A 22,788-nucleotide genomic window follows, 5' to 3' on the forward strand; every position below is an offset into this window, starting at 1 on the left:
AACAGCCTTTAGTATGAAATATATGCTGAATTTTATTCAACTTGCCCTATATGATTCAGCAATCATTTTGTGCCTCAAAGACCCAATTAGAATACCAACTACTCAGGTAGAGGAATATAAATATAGAATCAGCTGAAAGATTCCTAGTTGTTTATCAGAACTTATCCCACGCTTTATGTATCTGAGGAAAATAGAGGTCATGGTTGTTCAGGGAGTATGTGGCCAAGGTTAGGTATCCAGTGAATGTGCACTAGAGGCTGTAAGGAACACTGAAAGTCACTGAGGCTAAAGACAATCCCATTATCAGCTTGTTTGCTTTCCTTTTGTTTCCTCCTCATAAAAGTCATGCACAATATGAAAATAAACAGTTATGAAAGCATATCAGGTAAGCAGGAACTGGGCTTAATAGACTTCAAAACCTCTCAGAGTGCTCCACAGTTTAACAAAGATTACTGCAAGAAGAGACTAAGCTAATTGAAAGGATGGCTAAAAACAATGTCAAGCATAAAGAAATTTTCTGTTTAACATATTCTTAGCTACAAAATTAAAATAATCTGTGAGGCTTCAAAATGAAACCAAAAATAAGGTTTCCTGAGCGAGCAATTAAATTGCAACCAGCACAGTGATGATCAGACATTTATAATTTTCCATTTGCTGAGAGGACCATCTGGTTAACTCAGAGCAGGTGAATTCAGCTAATATCCTTTCAGAATGAGACTGGACTGTGGAAATGAACTGCCCTTCATGCCTGACTGCTTAGGATCCTCACTTTCTTGAACTTTCACCTCCCCTCTGGGCCGGAGAGCCAGAGAACCCCATGATTTCATTACAATAAATTAGATGTCACAAGCTGTTGTGATCTGTCAGCCAAGTTTAACAGCGACACTGCAAGTCTTCTTGCTACTCTCCAAGAAATCAATAATGCCTTCCGCTGCAGCAGGATCCTGAGCTCAGATCACTTTGTCACACTTCAAAGCAAATGACACAGCATGTGGAAATGGATAACAGACAAAAAGCAAAGAAGTACAGAAGTATTGAGAGTGCTCAATCCAAGGAGGAGAAATTAAGACCTTGTAAAGGAGTTTCTAATTATATTCTCCCTTTCTGTCTTTCAGGTGGCCATTAAGAGTCTTTTGTGTTTAAGGATTGGCATGGATGTTAGCTCAGGGTGGATCTTCCTCACAAAAAAAAAGAGCCTTTTGTGTTTTTAAAAATCAGAAGATTGCACCTTCAGGATTTCAAATTAGCAAATTTTGGATAAATGGTGATTCGTTTTAAAGTAGCGGAGTCTGCCTCTGAAGAGGTAAATAAATAATCCAGATGGCCTTGTGGCCTGGGGCAGGGCTCCAGAAGATAAGGAAGCCACTCTCCATTGTCCTAGAAATTATGATGATTACATGATAACTGTTGCTATTATAATTGTTGGTTTTATTATGATTTCCAACTCACAGATGAGACAGCGACAACAAGCAGGGCAAAGTCTTCTGAATGATTTTATAGAGACGGGAGAATTTGATTCACCTCCATTCCTCACCTTAAACTTCAAAAAATTATCTTGTATGGAGGTGAAGAGAAACAGTGTAAATCATGGCTCAGCAAACTACAGACCACAGATTAAATGTGGCTCACTGCCTTTTTTGTAAATAAAGCTTTATTGGAACACAGGCACATTCATTAGTTTATATATTCTTATGGCTACTTTCCTGCCACATCTGCAGAGCTGAATAGTTCAGACAAAGATCATATGAACCACAAAGCCTAAAATATACTATCTAGCCCTTTACAGAAGAAGTTTGCTCACTTATGGTCCAAATGATGCTGAGTTTTTCTCGCTCTCCCTTTGTGCAAATGAAAATAGCAAAATCCAACTCAAGTGGCCATGCTAAATTCTAATTTAGGGCAGATTTTGCAACAGAAGTATTTGCTGGAGGGTGGAGTAGAAGATCACCTGAAAACATAGAGGGAGGGAGGTTGGAAGTAGAAGTAAAATATATTGTGTTCCAATTATTTACTAAGCAGCATGCTAGGCTCTTTACGTACTATATTAGTTTCCGATGGCTGCTGTAATAAATTACCACAAACTTGATGGCTTAAAATATGACTAATTTATTATCTTGCACTTCTGGAGATCAGAAGTCCAAAATGGGTCTCACTGCATTAAAATCAAGGTATTGGCATTCCAGCATTTCTTCTGGAGGCTCTATGGGAGAATCTGTTTCCTTGCCTTTGCCAAATGGTAGAGGCTGCCCACATTCCTGGGTTGGCTTCCATCTTCAAAGCCAACACTGGCCTGTCAAGTTTTTTTCATACTGCCTGTTTCTTCCATATTTAAGGATCCTTGTGATTACACTGAGCCCACCCAGATAATCCAGGATAATCTCTCTATTTTAAGATTAGCAAATTAGCAATATTAATTCCATCTGCAGTCTTAATTCTCCTTTGCTATGGAACCTAACATATTCACAGGTTCCAGGGATTAGGACATGCACATCTTGAGAGGGGAATTATTTTGCCTACCACACACACATTCTATTATTTAATGTTCACACTAATCGTATAAGACAATATAATTATCTTTATTATACAGATCTGAAGACTAATGCTCAGAGAGGCTAATTAACTTTCCCAAGGTCACATGGCTACTAAGTAGTAAAGATGAGATTTAAATCCAGTTCCTTCTGATTTGAAGACGGTATTCCATCACACACTAAGGTTTCCGCAGGCAACACTCGGAAGACATTCACACCCTCACAGAATACCTCCTTAGTCTCTGAGAGAGCACCTGGAGCAGAGAACCTCAGGTTTGCAGAGACATGACTTCTCCTCTACTGTTCTGACATTGCGTGAATGTGCAAAGACTGTTTAGAAACAGACACATTAATAACCTGATAGAAATTGATTGCTTAAACTCCAGTTTAGCCAGATATACTGAATTTCAAAGAATTCCTTAAAGAAAGTTCATTGCCAATTTCCTCACTAATTTCAGGAATGAATCACTTCTCTTATGGATCAGCATGACAAAGATACACATGGGCCCCAAAACTGAAGACAGGAAAAATCAAGTTTCAGGACTGGAGCTAGTGTAGAGATACTGGCCTAGTAACTTTACCTAAGTGTTTCACCCAGAGATAAAGTATTGCTCTTACCACTGCATACACTATACAGTTCAACCTGTGTGGTTCTGCTGTGACTTGCTTCAGGATCTGAGCCTGACAATTGAGATACAGCTCTTATTTTTCCAATTAGTTGGACAAATAAAAATCTGTCAATATTTGCAGAAATACCAATATCTCCCTCTTGAAATGTCTTTATCTAAATTATCCAAGAATCTAGGGTGCTGATTCAGACTTAAAGAGGTTGGTCCAGTTACCAAACTGTCCCCTTAATCCATAAGGAATGACCAATGCTTCTAAAACCACTGAAGATTGAGTCTACACAGTCGGAGGGCTACAGCCCACTGTTAATGCGATGTCTTTGCCAATCCAGTTTCTGCTGATGTCACACTCTAGTTCTCTAAAGTGGTAGCTCTTTTAGTTCATGATCTCATGTTCAGGCATTTTTACCAAGGCAGGTTGAATCTGGAGGTACCTCTTGTCTCAGCCATTGCTGTGCAAAACAAGTCCTACCACTTACTCTGAGTCCTATCACTTATTCATTTGGCCTAAACTCACAGTGATTTCCCCTGTGGCGTCTTTAGAGGCCCTTTCTTATCAGAAGACCTCAGTGACTCCTTGGTCCAAGTAGGAAAAATGTCTACCTCATTTCTAGTGAGTAGTGTTGTATCCCAAATAGTAGTGTGAGGGTCTTCGTCACATCATAGAAGATCCCGTGGGCATGGGAAGCTATTGCCTTACATATAGTTTAAGGATGACATGTAAATACCTTTTCATAAATGAATTCTCTAGTCTGATGTGTTGCCTCCATGTTGAACATGGAAGAGAGTGGCATAATTATAATATTTCACTGATTTCATAATGCTATTTCAGATCTTCTCAACTAATTGTTTCTTATCCTTAGGGAATTGAGAATTTTTTTAAAAGTTCCTTCTTGTAATGTTAAGAATAATAAATTAAACAAGGGTTGAGAGAGTAAATTGGTGTTTTCGGTCTAGTCATGCTGTTCTCTCTGGTTAGATTAGAAAGGAATGTTAATTTACAAAACTGTGCCAAAAAAGAGACTAATCCCATAAATTCTTTGGGGTGTTACCAATATTTTATTTGGAAAATTTTTTATTTTGAAATAATTTTAGTTACACAAATGCTTCAGAATTCCAGTATACCTATCACCGAGTTACCCCTAATCTTAACATTTTACCTAGCCATTGTACAATTGTTAAAACCAAGACATTAACATCAACACAATACTACCAATTAACCTGAAGACTTTATTCAAATTTTTCCAATTGCCCCACTAATGCCCTCTGATGGCCCAGAATCCAATCCAGAATCCCACAGCACAGTAGCATGGCATCTCCCTAGTCCCAATATGGTACAGTTCCTCAGTCTTTCTTTGTCTTTCATGAGCTTGACATGTTGAAGAGTACTGTTATTTTGTAGAATGTCTTTCAGTTTTGGAGTTTCAATGATTGTTTTTGTTACCATCATTTTTGGCAAGAACATCACAAAAGTGTTATTTGCAGAATTGATGCTGTATGCCTTCACAGTGTATCGTATCAGAGGTACAGGATGTGGATGAGATTTATTACTGACAATGTTAACTTGATTACTTCATTAAGACAGTGTTTGCTAGGTTTCTCCACTATAAAGAAACTACTTTTTGCCTGTTGTAACTAATAAATATATTGGGGGAAGTTACTTTGAGACCGTGCAAATATTCTGTTTCTCTTCACAATTTTGCCTATTAATTTTAGCATCCATCTATGATTCTTGCCTGTAACAATTATTACTGTGGTGTTTGCCAAAGAGTGATTTTTCTATTTCCATTGTTTTCTCTACATTTAACTAATTAGAATTCTACTGTTAGGAAAATCTGTCCTTTCTCCTGCATTTACTTATTTATTCAATTACTTATTTATACTCTTACAGGCTCATGGAAATTTATTGTATTTTATAGTTTATAATATATTACTATATTTATTTATGTTTCTTAAAGTCTCACAGATGTGGCCTTTGGAAGGCCGTTTGTGTAGATTTCTATGTCTTTTCAACAAGCTCCTATCATTTTTTGATCACTTCATTATTTTCTAGCACAACAAAATATTCCAGGATCATTTTTGTACTTTCACTAGCTCAGCCATGGATTTAACAATTTCATTGGTACTGAGCTGTCATTGTTTCCTTGTCCACTCAGTTGAGAGAAATAGAATATGTAAGTAGATAGATAAGTAGATGGATAGGTGGATAGATGGATAGATAGATAGATCTAGATGTATCATCTACACATATATGCATATACAAATATACACATATATACAAATATGTGCATCATATATGTGCATATGTAAATATATGTATATATTTATACATACAGAAACCAGTGATTTATTCATATATGCATGCATGTACACAGATATATCTATATCTCACTGTATGTATGTATGTATATATAATATATACACAGAGAAAGAGAGGCAGCAGGGGAGTTCATGCTAACCTTCCCTGTTTCCTTATTTTATAACTCCTTTCTTTGAGTGATAAATTCAGCTCTAATTATTCACAATATACATACCTATTTGCTCAGTCCTGATGGATACGTATAAAGTAGTTTCAGAATTGATATCCATAGCCCTGTGAGAAACAAGTTTAATATTTGTATAATATATATTTGTGTAATATACATATATTATGATATATAGGTGCAAAGTTCTTTCTGTGAGTGTAAGAGTATATATTTGTGCACAGTTCTTTTTGTCTTCAGCCTCAAAGTATATAACCAAAATGCTGTTTTAAAAAGTAACTTAAGGGGGTGGCCCAGTGGTTAAGTTCACGTGCTCCGCTTCAGGGGCCTGAGGTTCGCAGGTTGAGATACCCGGCACAGACCTACGCACACGCTTGTCAAGCCATGCTGTGGCGACATCTCATATACAAAATAGAGGAAGATGGGCACTGATGTTAACTCAGGGCTAATCTTCCTCTGCAAAAAGAGGAAGATTGGCAACAGATATTAGCTCAGGGCCAATCTTCCTCACCAAAAAAAAAAAAAAAGTAACTTAGATTAGTTATTTTCTTCCCATAGTCTTTAGTGTGGTTATGCTATTTATTTATAATACTTAGTTAGATTTAATTTGTTCCTCTTCATATTTCATCTTCAGTCTCCCCCCAATTAAAATTCTGGTTGATTTTAATTATTTATATTTTGGGATATGTGAAGAATCACCATGGCTCAAAGCATCAGAACAAAAAAAAAAAAAATGGTATATTCAGTTCAGAGCAGCATCACTTCTCACTCATCTCTTCTTCCTCATTCCCATTCACCCATTCTCCCCACACTGTTTCCACCCAACCTCTGTCAGTAACACATTAGTTTCTGGTTACTCTTTGTATTTCATTTTGCATAACTGACCAGGTATGTATATATTTTATTATATCTCCTCTTTTACATAAATAGTACCACACTATGGATGTTTTTTTGCACTTTTCTGTTTTCATTTAACAATCTATCCTGGAAATCACTCTGTATCAGTTTATAGAGATCTTTCTCATTCTTTTTTATAGCAGCATAGAAATTCATTGTGTGAATACACCATAATTCATTCAATCAAATTTACATGTATGACTATTTAGATTGTCTTCAACAATTTGTAATTATAATCAATTCTTTTTTTGTGTGTGTGAGGAAGATCGGCCCTGAGCTAACAGCTGTCAATCATTCTCTTTTTGCTGAGGAAGACTGGCCCTGGACTAACATCCATGCCCATCTTCCTCCACTTTATATGGGATGCCGCCACAGCATGGCTTGCTGAGCGGGGAGACGGTGCGTGCCTGGGATCCGAACCGGCGAACCCCAGGCCGCTGCAGTGGAGCACACACACTTAACCCCTTGCGCCACTGGGCTGGCTCCTATAATCCATTCTCAATAAATATATTTGTGCATTTTTATTTTCATATTGTTGGAGGTGTACTTTCAGTTCAAATTCCTAGGAGGAGGACCTCTGGGTCAAAAGTTAACTGCATATGTTGCCTTATTAGGTGTCTTCCTCTGTTCAGGCTTCCTGGCTACACCCTTAGTGTTCTCTCCTGAACAAGATTTCTCATTTTTTACAACATAGGTAGGCTGAGAATTTTCCAAATCATTATGTTCTGCTTCCTTTTTGCTTAATTCCGTCTTCAAATCAGTTCTCTCTTCTCGCATTTTACTATAAACAGCCTGAAGGAGCCAAGACATACTTTCAATACTTTGCTTAGAAATTTCTTCAGCTAAATATCCAGTTTCATCACTTACAAGTTCTATGTTCCACAAAACACTAGGATGTTAACACAATTCAGACAAGTTCTTTGCCACTTTATAACAAGGATGGCCTTTCCTCTAGTTTCCAATAACATGTTCCTCATTACCCTCTGACACCTCATCAGAATGGCCTTCACTGTCACTATTTCTACCAACAATCTGTTCAGGTAGAATGTTGAGGCTTTCTTTGTGATCGAGTCTTTCTCTATAGATCTCCTCTTTTCTTTCTGAGCCCTCACCAGAATCACCCTTAAAGGTCCATTCATGGCAATGTAGGCTTTTTCTAGCATATACCTCAAAACTCTTCCACTCTCTCCCCAGTACTCATTTCCAAAGCCGCTAGGTATTCGTTACAGCAGCACCCCAGTTCTCAATACCAGTTTCAGTCTTAGTCCATTTGGGCTGCTATAACAAAATACCATAGACTAGGTGGATTATAAATAACAGAAATTTATTTCTCATAGTTCTGGAAGCCAGAAGGTTCAAGATCAAGGTGCTAGCAGATTCAGTGTCTTGTGAGGGCCCACTTCCTGGTTCATAGACAGCCAACTTCTCACTGTGTCCTATGTGACAAAGGGGCGAGGATGCTCTCTGGGGTATATTTTATAAGGGGGATAATCCCATTCTCTCATAACCTAATCACCTCCCAAAGGCCCCACCTTTAAATACCATCACACTAGGGATTAGGTTCAACATATGGATTTTTGGGAGACACAGACTTCAGTCTATAGCATTATATATTAGTAAATTGCCCTGTAGTTGGACCAGTTTGCAATCTCATCAGCGATATATGAAAATATGTTGCCCTGCAACTTCACCAATAGAATGTGTCATCATACTTTTTTGTTTTTTATAATTTTATTTATTTATTTTTTCCCCCAAAGCCCCAGTAGATAGTTGTATGTCACAGTTGCACAGCCTTCTAGTTGCTGTATGTGGGACACGGCCTCAGCATGGCCGGAGAAGCGGTGCATCAGTGTGCGCCCAGGATCCGAACCAGGGCCGCCAGCAGCAGAGCGCGTGCACTTAACCACTAAGCTACGGGGCTGGCCCCTCATAAAACTTTTTAATTTTCATGAATATAACAAGCATTTATCTAATTTCTCTAATTATTAACATACTTGAACACTTTTCATATGTTTAAGGGACATTTTCATATGCATATATTTCATAAAATGTCTGGTAAAATCTTTTTCTTATTTTTCCAATGGGTTTTGGATTTTTGTCCCTCAAATTTAAAGCATTATTTATATATAAGTATATTGGTGCTTTTTCTTGATTATATTGAAGATATTTTCAGCCAGTTTTGTCAGTTTTCTTTTGACTATTTTTATGCTGTTTTTGCCTAAAAATATTTTGTATTTTTTTAGTTAACTTCATAAATCTTTCCTTTTATTGCCTCTGAATTTTGAGACTTTTAGAAAGTATTTCCCTAGATGAAGATTAAAACAAAATTTACTCATGTTTTCTTCTAATACATTTACATCCCTGATCCATTTGGAGATTCTTCCTGTAAATGGTGTGAGGTATGGATCTAATTGTATCGTCTTCCAATGGCTACCCATTTTCCCAGCACCATTTATTCAAGAGACAATGAGGAGTTACTGCTGGAGTGCAAGTCAGAACTTGAGCGCTAAGAGGAGCCACCCCCCACCCACCACCCCACAAGCTCCGGGTCCTAGACCTGGCCCAGGAGCCTCCAGAAGCCATGAGGAGGAGGAGGAGCTGGGACTGGTGGGGGGTGACATGGGAGACAGTGCCATTGAAGACCTAGAGCTAGAAGGGGTCAAAGCTCGAATCAGGGTGATGGAGGAAGAAACTGAGACGCTAAAGGAGCTACAAAATGAGAGAAGCAGATGAGCATGACTCCACTTCCGGGCAATGCTGGCCCAGTCATCACATCCGTTGAGAAGATGGAGGCTGGTGCCTGTCCATCTGTGTTGGCAATGTGGACTATGGTACAACAGCAAAAGTGCTGGAAACACACTTTCACGGTTGTGGTTCAGATAACCGTGTTGTTGTGCTCTGTGACAAAAGGTTTGCCATATACAGAGTTCTCAGACAAAGAGTCAGTGAGGACTTCCCTGGCCTAAGATGAGACCCTATTTAGAGGAAGACAAATCAAGGTGATCCCAAAACAAACCAACAGACCAGGCATCAGCACAACAGACCGCGGCTCTCCAGCCGATACCGTGCCCAGACCACCAACTACAACAGTTCCGGCTCTCAATCCTACAGTGGTTTTAACAGTAGGGCCTAGGGTCACATTTACAGGGACTGGGCTAGAGTGACTTCATGGTATTCCGCTTACCAAAAAAAGAGTGTATTAGGAGGAGAGAGAGGGGGAAGAAAAAAGAAAGAGGGAAAGGAAAAAGGAATTAAAAAAAAAAAAAAACAGAAGATGACGTTGATGGAAAAAAAAAATATATATATATATGTATTATTTTTAAAAAGATATACTGTGGAAGGGGGCAAAATCCCGTAACTAACTACTGAGGAAGGACCTGCTTTGGGAGTAGGGGAAGGCCCAGGAGTGGGGCAGGGGGCTGCTCCTTCGCTCTGGGGATTGTCATGGACACGTCTCAGAGCGCAAGCTGCTCTGCCGGGTTCCCTGTCCGCTTCACCTCCTCGAGGGCTGCTCAAGGGTAGGTGGGCATGGGCGGTAGGAGGGGTTTTTTTACCCAGGGATCTGGAAGGACACCAAGCTCTTCTGTTGTTACTGTCCCTCCATCTGCCCCCTAACTTGCACAGTCCTCTCCTGCCAGGTCTACCACCCACCCACCCCTCTTTTCTGGCTCCCTGCCCCTCCAGATTGCCTGGTGATCTATTTTCTTTCCTTTTGTGTTTCTTTTTCTGTTTTGAGTGACTTTCTTGGCAGGGTAGCTGGAAGATCTCCATCCGTCTGCTCCCAGCCACTCCAGTGTAAATTCCCTTTCCCCCTGGGGAAGTGCACTACCTAGCTTTGGGCGGCTTGGGGGCACTTTTGGTCGTTCACTGTTTTGTTTTGTTTCCTTTTCCTTTTCTCCCTTTTATTTGCAGGGAATGGGAGGAAGTAGGAACAGGGAGACAAAAGGTGAATTTTGTTTATTTTTTTAGCTCATTTCCAGGGAGCAGGAGTTTTTTTGATATGTGTCATGAATAAAGCTGTTTTTGAAAATAAAAATATAAGTCCATCATTATCCCAGGGAATAGAGATGCCACTTTTGTCATTTACTACATTTTCATATGCCTTTGAGTCTATTTCAAGACTTTTAATACTATTTCTCTGGCTTGTTTGTCTATTCCTCCACCAGTACCAGCTTCATTTAATTTTGCGCCTAAATAGTGTACTTTAATGTCTGGTAAGGCTGGACTCCCTCATAGTATCGCTTTTACAGTATCTTCTTACCCATTCTTACACGTTAATTTTTCCATATGAACTTTAATATTAGTTTGTCTAACTTCATAAAAAAGCTTCTTGGTATTTTTTTATTTTTTATATTTTTGGTGAGGAAGGTTAGCCTGAGCTAACGTCTGTTGCCAATCCTTCTCTTTTTGCTGAGGAAGATTGGCCCTGGGCTAACATTTGTGCCCATCTTCCTCTACTTTACATGGGACGCTGCCACAGCATGGCTTGATAAGTGGTGTGTAGGTCCACGCTGGGACCCGGGTCCGCAAACGCCCGGCCACAGAAGTGGAGCATGTGAACTTAACCGCTATGTCACCGGGTTGGTCCTGCTTCTTGGTATTTTTATTGGGTGTGTATTGTTTGTGAAATAACTTTGATAGAACTGACATCTTTATAACAGTTGTTTTAGCCAAGAACTGTGCATGTCATTCCATTTACTCAAGTCTACTTTTGTGTCTTTCAAGGGAATTTTAAACATGTTTTTTTTTAATGTGATGCACATTGTAAATGGGGTTATTGATTACTGTATGTAAATTTTATATACTGCCATCTAACTGAATTATTTTATTGTTTAAGTTATTTGTATCATTGATTCTCTAGGGTTTTCCAAGAATCTATCAAATCACGTGCAAGTGAAGATATTTCTATTTCTTCTTTACCCGTACTTATGACTCCAATGCATTTCTCTTATATAATTGCATTGGCTGCTAGCTGTGGTATAATATTGAATAACATTAGATATGGCTATCACTATTTTCTTGAGTGTTTGTCAGCAGGAAGTCGCTTTGAATTTTGTAAAATTCTTTTTGTAAGCATCTATGAAGATACTCATGTGTTGCTTTTCCTTAGATGTTTTAATAGGGTGTACGCTATTAAAAATAGATACCCTTATATTCAACCAATTTTGTAAATCTAGAATAAATACCACTTAGCCATGGTGTACTATTTTCTTAATACAGCACTGGATTCTATTTTCTAATATGTTATTTAATATGTTTACATTGATATTCATGATTGATATTGGTCTCTTTTTGGACTTTCTTTATTGGACTTAAATATCAATATTATATTTATCCATAAAAGGAAAAAATTTCCTTCATTTTCAATGCTCTGAAACAATCTATAGGGCATTGAGGCTATTGTGTCTTTGAAGGTTTTGTAGAATTCTGTAAATTTAACCTGAACTGGTGCTTTTGGTGGGGGTGCTGGGGAAGGCAGGGTATTCTTAATAACTCTCTCTATTTCTTCTATGGAAATTGGACTATTTAAGCTTTTATTTCAATGGAGTTTATTTTGGTAATCTGCATTTCTCTAGGAAATTATCCATCTCTTCTAGGTTTTCAAATTTATTTGCACTGAGGTCTGCAAAGAAGCCACATAATTTTTTTTTAACTTTATTTTTTTTTCAATGGTTACTTTCCCCTTGACATTTCTTCTTTTTATATTTGTTCATTCTTTTTCTTGATCAAGTTATCTAGTAATGTATATTTTTCTAATTTAAAAAAGGGAATTTTGATTAATTAATTAGGTCTATCATTTTTTTTTCTGTTCTCTACCTCATTGAATTCTGCTTCTATATTTATTCTTTCCTTCTTTATATTTTCTTATAATTTACTTTGTTATTCCTTTCTTCAATTTTTGAGCTAGAGATTTAATTCATTTATTTTCATTTTTACAGATAAAATTGTTTAGTGATATGTATTTCCCTCAAATCACTACTTCAATAATTTCTCTGATGTGTAGTGGTTTCATTAATTTTTTTAGAAATTCTATAATTTCAGCTTGTATTTCCCTTTCAACTAAGGATTCCTTAATTGAAATTTCCATGTGGAAGAGTCTTTTTGGTAGATAGGGCCAAATTGCTTAGTGTCTAGTTATAGCTAGACATAAATAAAAACCTTTCCACTACTATATTCAAAGATGTTTGCATTTTAGGTAGATAATTATAGTATGCCTTAGGTTTCCCATTATGTTTTTTCTATCGAAAGAGAATGTTTAGTTCCTACCTATAAACATGTATTATATCTGTGATTTAAGTTAGCTTACTCTACAGAGCAGCCAAAGTCCTGAAGAGTTGCATTTCTGGGCAACAAATCCCCTCTTCCCATTGCCTATGCATACAGAACCCTCAGGAAATACCTGTGGTTGATACACACTTTGCAAACATATGCCCTTTTGGCAATGTATAAAAAGAAATATTAAAATGAGATTCATAACATATGTAAAAGTTTTAGTAAACACAATGTATGCTCCAAAGTTTATGGAGAAAACTCTGCAACTTGTCATGTGCTACATTTGGAAACTTTGCTTCCAAATCTTTCTTTACTGAATAATGAACAAATGTTCAATATGCAAGCAATGCTTGTCAAGTTATCTGTAAAGTAAATGAATTAATTACTAAATAAATAAATGCATGCAGCAAAAGGCTTTCAAAGAAGAGAATTTAACATCGCAATAAGTGTGAATACTAAGAGTAATAAATAATCAAGTACTTGATTACAAGCATTATAGACACAATTAATTTGTAATAGGCATTTTAAAAGCTTGTTTTAACTAGAAAACCTTGAACGTCTTATCTTGGGAAACTTTTTTTATGACTGGTAGCTGCCCAAAACCTATACCTCATTCTTTACACGTGCTCTTTTTTTAATCCAATACGTGAAAATAATCATACATACACACACACACACACACACACACATACAAGACCTCAGAAATCATTAGATTCATGCAAATATCTGAAATGCTTTCTAATCTGAGTATCTACAAAAGTACACTAAAAGTGTCATAAAATAATGATCTCTTGGAATTTATAAGTTACATTGTATTTGCATTCTTATATTGGCCCTCATTAGAGGAAACTAGGAAATAGCAAAGAAAACTATTCTTAGCCTGGTTACCCAGGGAACCAAGGCACATGAATTTTCTGTGTCAGCCTGTTTCTATCAAAACCATTTGATCTCACGGGCATGAAGCAAAGTTAGTTAAAATTGGAAAAGGAAAATCCAAACTAAGCAGATTTTCACTAATTTAAAGCATCTAATGGTCATTAGGTGATATCAGTGATTAGCACTCTATTTTCATAGCTTAAAATTATTCATTGAGTAAGTCTCTATAGCCATGCTGGTTGTGTACTGCACACTTCCAAGGGGTGTACTCACATAGATTATAGATATGTGGTGCCCATGGAGTTATACACTGCAGAACCTACCCAACCCCATATATGGTAGGCCTACAATCGGATAACGTTGTCCAGCAGAACTAAAGTATGCAAAGGGAATTGCCACAACATCACAAAGTCAGCTCATCTAAAAACTAAAATGAAAAACTGAAAGACAAATTCAGTTAGTTTCAGACATGTCTGAATAAGAAACCAAATATTCAAAACCAAAAATACAGATTTTGAAAACAGCTAGATATATAACACAATTGTCAGTTGCTCTTGTAAACCAGTTTGGGATATTCTTTAAGCAACTAATTAATCAATTAATTTAAATATTAATTGCAACAGGTTTTCAAAATATGTTCATTCATGAATTTATTTAAAAAATCAATTGAGCCTTGTCAAATGTACTAGTATCATCTATAATATGCACAATCAGAAATAAACCTTGTTTCAGGCAGCATTCTGCCTCCCTAAACTACAGTCTGAGAATATGAGGTGGTCTCTCATTCCAATGTTAAAATAATAACACAATTCTATAAATATCTAACCAATTAAATATCCACTGGATACAATGGGAAATTAATGTGGCCTAAAAAATGGAAGAGGTTGCTGTTATTGTTGCTGTTGTCAAATATATGGGACTTACTCAAAACTAATATAAGCAATAAACATGTATCTCCACAAAACAGGGGACTACTGAGAGTTGTTACAGAAAAGATGGGCTAAATGAGAAAAAAGATCAGCAGCCATATTGCTTGAGACAAGTTGAGTGATAGAAATAGAGGTGACATAGAAGGGAAAACCTTAACTAAAAAGCCTGAGATGGAAATTATTTTGTGAAAAATGGGAGGAAATAAAAGTTCAACACTATCTCAAGATATACTATTCAGGTGGAAAACGGAATAAACCTGAAGTGACATAATTAACATATAATTTAGACATATATTCTGGTTTATTGAAGGGAAACAACATGTGAAATTACAGGATAGGTGAAGTTAATTGACTATTGATTAGGGGCCTGCAGAATCAAAGGAATGTATGAAGTTTGGGGTAATTGATGGGAAATATCATAATATATGGGCTTGCTATTGCTAATTAAAAGTTGAAAGGGAAGTCTGATTATCATTGTGATTATATTCCAAGTAGAGTTGTTTTGTGACTAATGAGATGCCACCAAAGATTTGTGTAAATAAAATTCAAGAGATCGTTTCTTTATTTACTCCATGCACAGTGAACAAGCAGAAAGTGACTGGAACATGTAATCAAAGTTCACCACAGAACTGCAAACTCTTTCTAGGAAGTCATTGAAATGGACAAGACTGAAGAATGAGAGCACATGGGAGACATTCTCATCAGCCACTTAAAAAAATGAAAACTGTGGGATCAACACTGGGGCTCATCAAAGAACTATGATGGCTTAATCCATGGAAAACTACAGAAATCTTGTGCTCAGTCTCTCTCAGAAGAAACTCTTAAAGGGAGGGCTTCAGATCTGACATAAAATGAGTCTTATCGAGAGATATTCCTCTGAGGATATCACATTCCTACCAGTGTATGTGAATATCCTGAAGAAATCTTGTGGATTCTTGGACATCCCAGGAAAATAGCATAAAACCTAGATGGTCCCTTACCTCCACAGAAACAGAAACATCTTCCCTTTACTCCAATATAAAGGAGTAGTTGAGAGTCCCCATACATGGTCTTTCAAAGACTTCAGTAGCCTTGGTCCTAGAGGTCAGGGGTTGGGAAGTAGATATGGAACTATAATCCAGTGCAAAAGCTACTCATGGACAAATGGATTCATGCCACAGGACCCAATATTACTTTAAATAATGAATTTATTTTAATCATATATGTCATTGGAATGGCTGGTCATGACTTATATAAGCCGAACAAATCTGTGCTTGTAAAAAATAATTAGGTTATATTTCTCTCCTCTCCTCTCCTCTTCTCAAATCTGTTCTTATCAGAGAAACACTAAAAAGCAAATCTCTAAACTGCTTTATAATGCATTTTATTGTTGTGTATTCCTTTTCTTAGCAAAAGTGACAAGTTACTTCATTTTGTATTTCCTCAAAGTGTGTGGATATTACATTAATTAGGATTCTGGTTGAAAATAACAGAACTAACTCTCACTAGTTTAAAGAAGAAGAAGGAGGTAAAAAGAAAATGAGGAGAAAGAAGAGTGTGAGAGTATATTTATTATAAGGCAATCATCAATTATAAGGAAACACTGGACTCCTAAGTAACCCCAAGTCTGGACTTTATCTGGGCCATAGGAAAGGAAAAGAACCAAGAAATAGAACACTATAAGAATCCAGGGGATATTTTCTCTCCACCTCTCAATCTCTGGTCTCACTGTAGATCTTTGTATATGCAAGTAAATATCTGCATCCCTCTTCCTGAGCTTTGACATCTTCTGTATTCAATTGATTCCAGAATCCTGAGAATGAACATTTGATTGGCCCCAGTTTGATGAGGTTTTCACTCTTCATAACTAAACTAAAGTCAGATGAAACAAGGCTGCCTGGAGCCTACACCTGTGAAAAGTGTGGGCCGTACTCAGGAAAGACAAAGTGAACAGAAAACTTAGTGGTTTCCATCACAATATTACAGTATGTTTTGATATATTTCTTGCTGCTGTATTTTCAAGAAACTAGTAGTTGAACAAATCTAGCAGATACTGTGGGAACTGCCCGTCCCCGCTCTGAGGAATTACTATCACTTTCATGCAGAGAAAATAACCCCTCCCAAAAAATATATAAAGCTGGAGTCTAATTGATTAAAACAAAATAAGATATAATTTTTAAAGTTTTATAATAATTGCCATAAGTACATTTTCTTCAACTATACTCACATGAATACTAATCAAAGTGCCAACATTTAAGGACATTGACTTTTTGTTCCTAACATAAAGAATATATTTGCAAGGATGTAGTTTTAATATATCTTTAAGAAAAATAACAGAATATTGAACTACACACTCTGGCTGATACAATACCCAGATGAAAACTTTTTTTATCAGGCACCTAGATATCTGTTCTCATGTTTCCAAATTCTGAAATATTCAGAAACACTTGAGTATTCAACTGTATTTCTCAATTTTCATATAATGTTTCATATTGTGAGTGAAAATTATATATAAATATTATTTTCTGATATTTCTAGTTTATCACCAAATATCAGACATCTGCAGAGGACTGCTGAGGAGAAAAACAGAGAAAAGCCTATGATTCTCAGACCACAGCACAATTCAGTCTCTGAAGTCAGAGCCTCTTACTTCATGTGCTTCACTGTGAGCCTCATTGAACCGCAGAGAGTGAAAGACTGAGTTTACAACCAGGAAGACTTAGTGAGAAGGCGTCCTGATAGATTTAGAGACACAGTGTCCAAGACCACACACCTGATTCTAATATTTACACAGAACTTACCTGTGCCCTTTCACATAGAATTATTCAGAAAAAAACTGCCTTCCCCCATTCAATAATTTGAAAGAACTAAGGAAAATACACATAAAGAATATGCATCACAAAAGGAAGTGGGGGAAAGAGCAGAGGATTTGGACGAATTTTCTACACTTGAAAAAAGTTAACATCATTGTTTGTAAACAGAAGTCAAACAAGAGATTTAGTGATAAAAGACAAGATTAGACAAAAGTAGAAGGTAAAAAGGATGATAAGTAATTGAAAGTATGAAAATCACATGAAAAATAATAAAAATTGAAAAAAATACAGTCAGGGCATGTTTGGACTTTTGCTTGTTGGGAGCTTTTTCGTTACTGATTCAATCTCCTTGCTAACAATCAGTCTGTTCAGATTTTCTGTTTCTTCATGATTCAGTCTTGGTAGGTTGTATGTTTCTACGAATTTATCCATTTCTTCTAGGTTGTCAAATTTGTTGACACTTTTATCTTCTTCTTGTATCTTTCAAAAAGTGGTTTATAATTTTTATTATGTAAAATTTATCATTTTTTTCCTTTATAACTTGTGATTTTTTTTTTCCTAAAACATATTTGCCTATTCTAGGCTTGCAGTATTTTCTTGCACCTTGTAATTTCTTGTTTTCTTATAGACACATTATAAATTTAACTTTTATATTTATGATTCATTTTGAATTTGTATATGGTATAAGGTAAGGGAAAATATTTAATTTTTTTCCACATGAATATCTAGTTGTTTTAGCGTTATTTGTTGAATACTCTAACTTTTCTTTTTGAATTTCCTTGGCATCTTTGTTGAAAATCAATTGGCCATATTTAGGTGCAGAACAAGCCTTTGGCCAAAGACAGCATTTATTCATGATAAAAATTCCCAGTAAACTAGGAATAGAATAGAAATTTGTCTGATATTAATATAGCCTTTGCAGTTCTTTTTTAAATAAGTACTTTAAAGTACAGTCATCACTAAGTATTCATGGGGGCTTGGTTCTAAGAACCCCTGCAGATACCAAAATCCAAGGATGCTCAAGTCCCTTATATAAAATGGTGTAGTACAATGAGTACAGTTGGCCCTTTATATCCATGGCTTTCGCATCCCCGGATTCAACCAACCAAAATTTCAACCTGCAGTTAATTGAATCTGGGGATTAGAAACACACAGATGCAGAGGGCCGATTGTATATCATTTCCATCTACTTATTTACCTATATATGTCTTCACATTAAAGTAGGTTTCTTGCAGGCAGCGTATAGTTGGATCTTGCTTTTTCATCCAATCTGATTATCTCTGCCTTTAGATTGGAGTGGTAAACCATTTACCTTTTAGTTAATTATTGATATGTTTGAGGTCAAATCTACCATCTTGATATTATTGTGTTTGTCCCATTGTTCTTTTTTCCTCATTTTCTCACTTCTTGATTTCTTTTGGGTTAATTATGTAGTTTTTAGGTATTTCATTTTACTATTCTATTATTCATTAATAACTGGCTAGCATAGTTTCTGCTAAGCCATTTGTGATAATATTTCTGTTTCTCCCCTATATGGAATTAATCAGCTGTTTGTATGGCAATAAAAGGTATTACTTTGTAGCAGTTTTAATTATGATGTATCTTAGAGTGTTTGTGTTTGTTTATACTACATTAGGTTCATAGAGCTTGAATCTATGGGTTTGTTGTTTACAACAAATTGGGAAATTTTCCATCGTTTTTTCAAATATTTTTTGTATCCCCACTTACACATATTATATTGCTTAATGTTGTCCCACATGTTACTGAGGATCTGTTCTTTTTTATTTCTTTTTTTTTTCTCCTTATGCTTCAGTTTGGATGGTTTTATTGCTGTATGGATTCAAGTTCACTGACCTTGTCTTTTGCAGTGCCTAAATTTCTTTTACTTTGTTCATGTGAGCTTTTCATTTTAGATGAGTTTTTCATCTCTAGAAGTTCCATTTGGTTCTTTTTCCTTCTTTAACTTCTCTTCTTGTTATCTTGGTATTTTCCTTTAAACTCTTGAGCATATTTAGGATATGTGTAACAGGTCCTTTATATTCTTTATGTGCTGATTCTATTATCTCTGTCTTTTCTGGGACTGTTTTTATTGACATTTTTCTCGTTTGAGGATCACATTTTCTTTTTTCTCACGTCTAACATTTTAATTGGATGCTGGATGTTTTGAATTTTACATTATTGAGAATTGAGATCTGTCGTCTTCTTTCAACAAGTGTTAGATGACTTTTTTAACCTTGTTCTGCTATATTCTCATTCTGTACAATAAGATTCCACTCATACACATATCCAGACACATACACAGGCCCATACACTCAAACGCAGACATGCATGTCAACCTTTCTTTATAGTAGAGGCTGTGTAACACCACCCAGATTCTCCACTTCCTCCACCGTTGCTGGGCGTCCTGACGGCTCTCTTCAGACTTCACATTGTTCACTTTACCCCACACTGTGGAATCCCAGTTTCCTGTGGGAGCCTGGTCTGAGAAACTATGATTCAAAAAATGAGAAATTATGTAAAAAAATTAAATACAGCAGTGATATGATCAGGTTTTAACCTAATGCATGATTGTATTTTGCAGCCAGCATTGATTTCCCCCTTTTCTGGTAAGAAAACTCTTATTTTTGTCTGAAGAACTACCCCAATTTCCAGGGGCAGCATGGGACCTAGACCTGACCAAACAAATCAACACGTTCCCCTCGCCATGGTTAATGATTTAAGGATAAGCACACACAAAGCCAGGGTAAGCAAGGCTAATTTCAGGATTTTTTCTTTAACAGCATAAGATCTCATCTTATGCAATGAACATTCATGTATAAGTTATTATGTAGACATATGTTTTCATTTCTATTGGGTATATATATATATATATATCTAGAAGCAGAATTGCTGGATCACATGGTAAACCTTTGTTTAACCTTTTGAGGAATTGCAAAACTGTTTTCCAAAGAGACTGCAACAATTTACATTCCCACCAGCAGTGTATGAGAGTTCCAATTTTTCATGTCTTTGGCAACATTTGCTATTATTTGTCTTTTTTATTATAGCCACCCTCATAGGTATGAAGTGGTATTTCATTGCAGTTTTGATTTTCATTTCCTTGAAGCTAATGATGTTGAGCATCTTTATATGTGTTTATTGGCCACTTGTATATCTTCTTTGGAGCAATATCTATTGAGAACCTTTGTCCACTTTCTTTTTTATTGTTGTTAAGCTATTTTTTGTGTGTGAAGGGCATAAGGTCTGTGCTTAGGTTCATTTTTTTTGCATGTGAATGTCCATTTGTCCAGCAACATTCGTTGAAATGACTCTCTTTTCTCCATTGTATTGCCTTTGCTCCTTTGTCAAAGATCAGTTGACTATATTCATGTGGACCTGTTTCTGGGTTCTCTATTGTGTTCCACTGATCTATTCATCTATTCTTTCACCAATACCAAACTGTCTTGATTACTGAAGCTTTATAGTAAGTTTTGAGGTTGGGTAGTGTCAGTCCTCCAACTTTGTTCTTCTCCTTCAATATTGTGCTGCCTATTCGGGGTCTTTTGTCTCTTCATATAAACATTAGAATTAGCTTGTTGAGATCCACAATATAACTTGCACTAAATAACTTCCTAAACATTTTTAATTACATAAAACTTATTTTAATGGAATATTGCACTGAGTGATCTATATAACACAGTTTCTAAAATTTTATTCTGGAAACATCTCATTAATTTTTGTTTTATCAAATAATATATTTGAATATTGGACCCTGGCTTCCCTTGAATTTGCAGAAAATTCTCGCAATGACTCTGAACTGTAGTATTCCTTACTATACAGTTTACTTATTGCATTAACTCTTCCCATAGATTATCTTTCTGGTTTATAGCTCTTAATGCCATTTTTTCACAGTTGAGTATTCTAGACTCTATTATACAAGGTTTATTCATGCATTACACAAATTTCTGAGCACTTATATTTTAGTAATTGTTATAGACCTTGAAATATAGCAGTAAATAAAAACACATAGGGCTTGGGAGTCAAGATGGCGGCGTAGGCAGACTCTGAACTCACCTCCTCCCGTGGACACAGCCAATTTACAACTACTCGTGGAAAAATTACCCCTGAGACAGAACTGAAAACTGGATAAGAGGAACTCCTGCAACAACGGACAATCCTAACTGGGGTAGAAGAGGCAGAGACTCCCTTCTGGAGAGGAAAAACGCCACCTTCACAAGCCGCCAGCTTCACGGCCGCCGGGAGCAGCTCACAGGTACGCAGCCTCCCTGGAGGCGCGGGGCCCTGAGCCGGGGAGCGCCCCCGCTGTGGGCATTTTGTGGACCCAGCACAATTGAGACCAGCAGCATAATATCTGACTTTGCCTGCTGCTAAAGCATTGGGTAGCACCCCCAGAAAACCCGGGTCACAAAGAAACTAAAACTGGCTCTTAAAGGGCCCGCGCACAAACTCACCCGTTCCAGAAAGCATCCTAAAATCACCAGAAAGAAAGGTGCACGGTGCTTCGGTGACAAGAGACTCACCTAATAGGCCCTGAGTGCATCTCGGTGAGGGGTGAGACCTCTCCAGGGACTGGGACATTGGCGGCGGCCATTGTTGTGGCCTGGTGTGAGCGTGCTGACACAGACGCCATTGGAGTTCTCCCTGAGACCTGCTAGCCCAGGGTCTGCCCCACCCGCTAGAGCACCGATTTAATCCAGCTCAGCCAGGGCAGGCAGCCCAACCTAGAGACTAGCCCCACCCAACAACAAGCCCTCAGGCAACGTGTGGGCCTGCATAGATTGGTGACTGGATTCTCTGCAGCCTGGCAACTGAGCTGACTTGAGCGGGGCAGAGTGTGCACAAGGAGCGGGTGGAGAGTGTGGGGCGGTGGCAGAGTGTGTGGGGCTCCCGCCGTGGAGAGACTGGGTCCACTTGGGGAGGTCGGGGCGCTCACACGGGGCAGGACTGTGTTGACTGTGTGTGTGGACCTGTGGGCGGCAGGGCTTCTCAGCCACAGAAGACTTGTACTTCTCAAAGACCCACATAGGAGGTTTGCTCCACCTTCCAAAACCTGAAACAATTGGGTGCTCCTGTGCCTGAGGCCAGCCCCACCCAGCTGCAATCCTCAGAGAGCTGACAAGAGACCTAATAGGCTAGAGGCTTACAGCAATTGTAAGGCCCTGAGCCTAACAACCTGCCACGGTGGGGGCCTACTCACTTAAAAGAAATACTGCAACACAAATGTGGTATTAGAACTTGCAGCCAACTGTGCTGGGGCTCCCCACAGCTGATAAAGAGACTGAAGGGCCCACAACAACTACAAGCAGCTGAGCATTACAACAGCTGGCCAGGAGCATAACTCAGCCTCCCTGGGCGCCTACAGGGAGAGCAAACAGGCCACAGCA

The 22,788-nt window shown here is 37.4% G+C and overlaps 1 protein-coding gene and 1 pseudogene across 12 annotated transcripts in view; one reads left to right on the forward strand and one right to left on the reverse strand.

The window, feature by feature from the left end:
• Positions 1–22,072, reverse strand: part of LOC147916840 (uncharacterized) — a 181,599-nt gene extending 159,527 nt beyond the window's left edge. For 8 of the 12 annotated variants that reach the window (XR_015552473.1, XR_015552469.1, XR_015552471.1 and 5 more), the window contains exons 1-2: positions 21,925–22,072; positions 5,689–5,747 (exon numbers count right to left, since the gene is read on the reverse strand). Coding sequence is in view for 4 of the 12 variants with exons in the window: in XM_087432147.1 (XP_087288273.1) it covers positions 5,689–5,747; positions 21,925–22,034 (169 nt within the window). In the remaining 8 variants the exon portion in view is untranslated. The remainder of the gene's footprint in view (positions 1–5,688; positions 5,748–21,924) is intronic. The other 4 variants (XR_015552474.1, XR_015552472.1, XR_015552470.1 and 1 more) reach the window with 2 other exon arrangements.
• Positions 8,961–10,333, forward strand: LOC101394296 (polyadenylate-binding protein 2 pseudogene; annotated as a pseudogene).
• Positions 22,073–22,788: the final 716 nt, after the last annotated feature.

Source organism: Ceratotherium simum, chromosome 6, assembly GCF_057802395.1.
Source record: "Ceratotherium simum simum isolate JZ-2026a chromosome 6, ASM5780239v1, whole genome shotgun sequence".
Taxonomy (NCBI): Eukaryota; Metazoa; Chordata; class Mammalia; order Perissodactyla; family Rhinocerotidae; genus Ceratotherium; species Ceratotherium simum.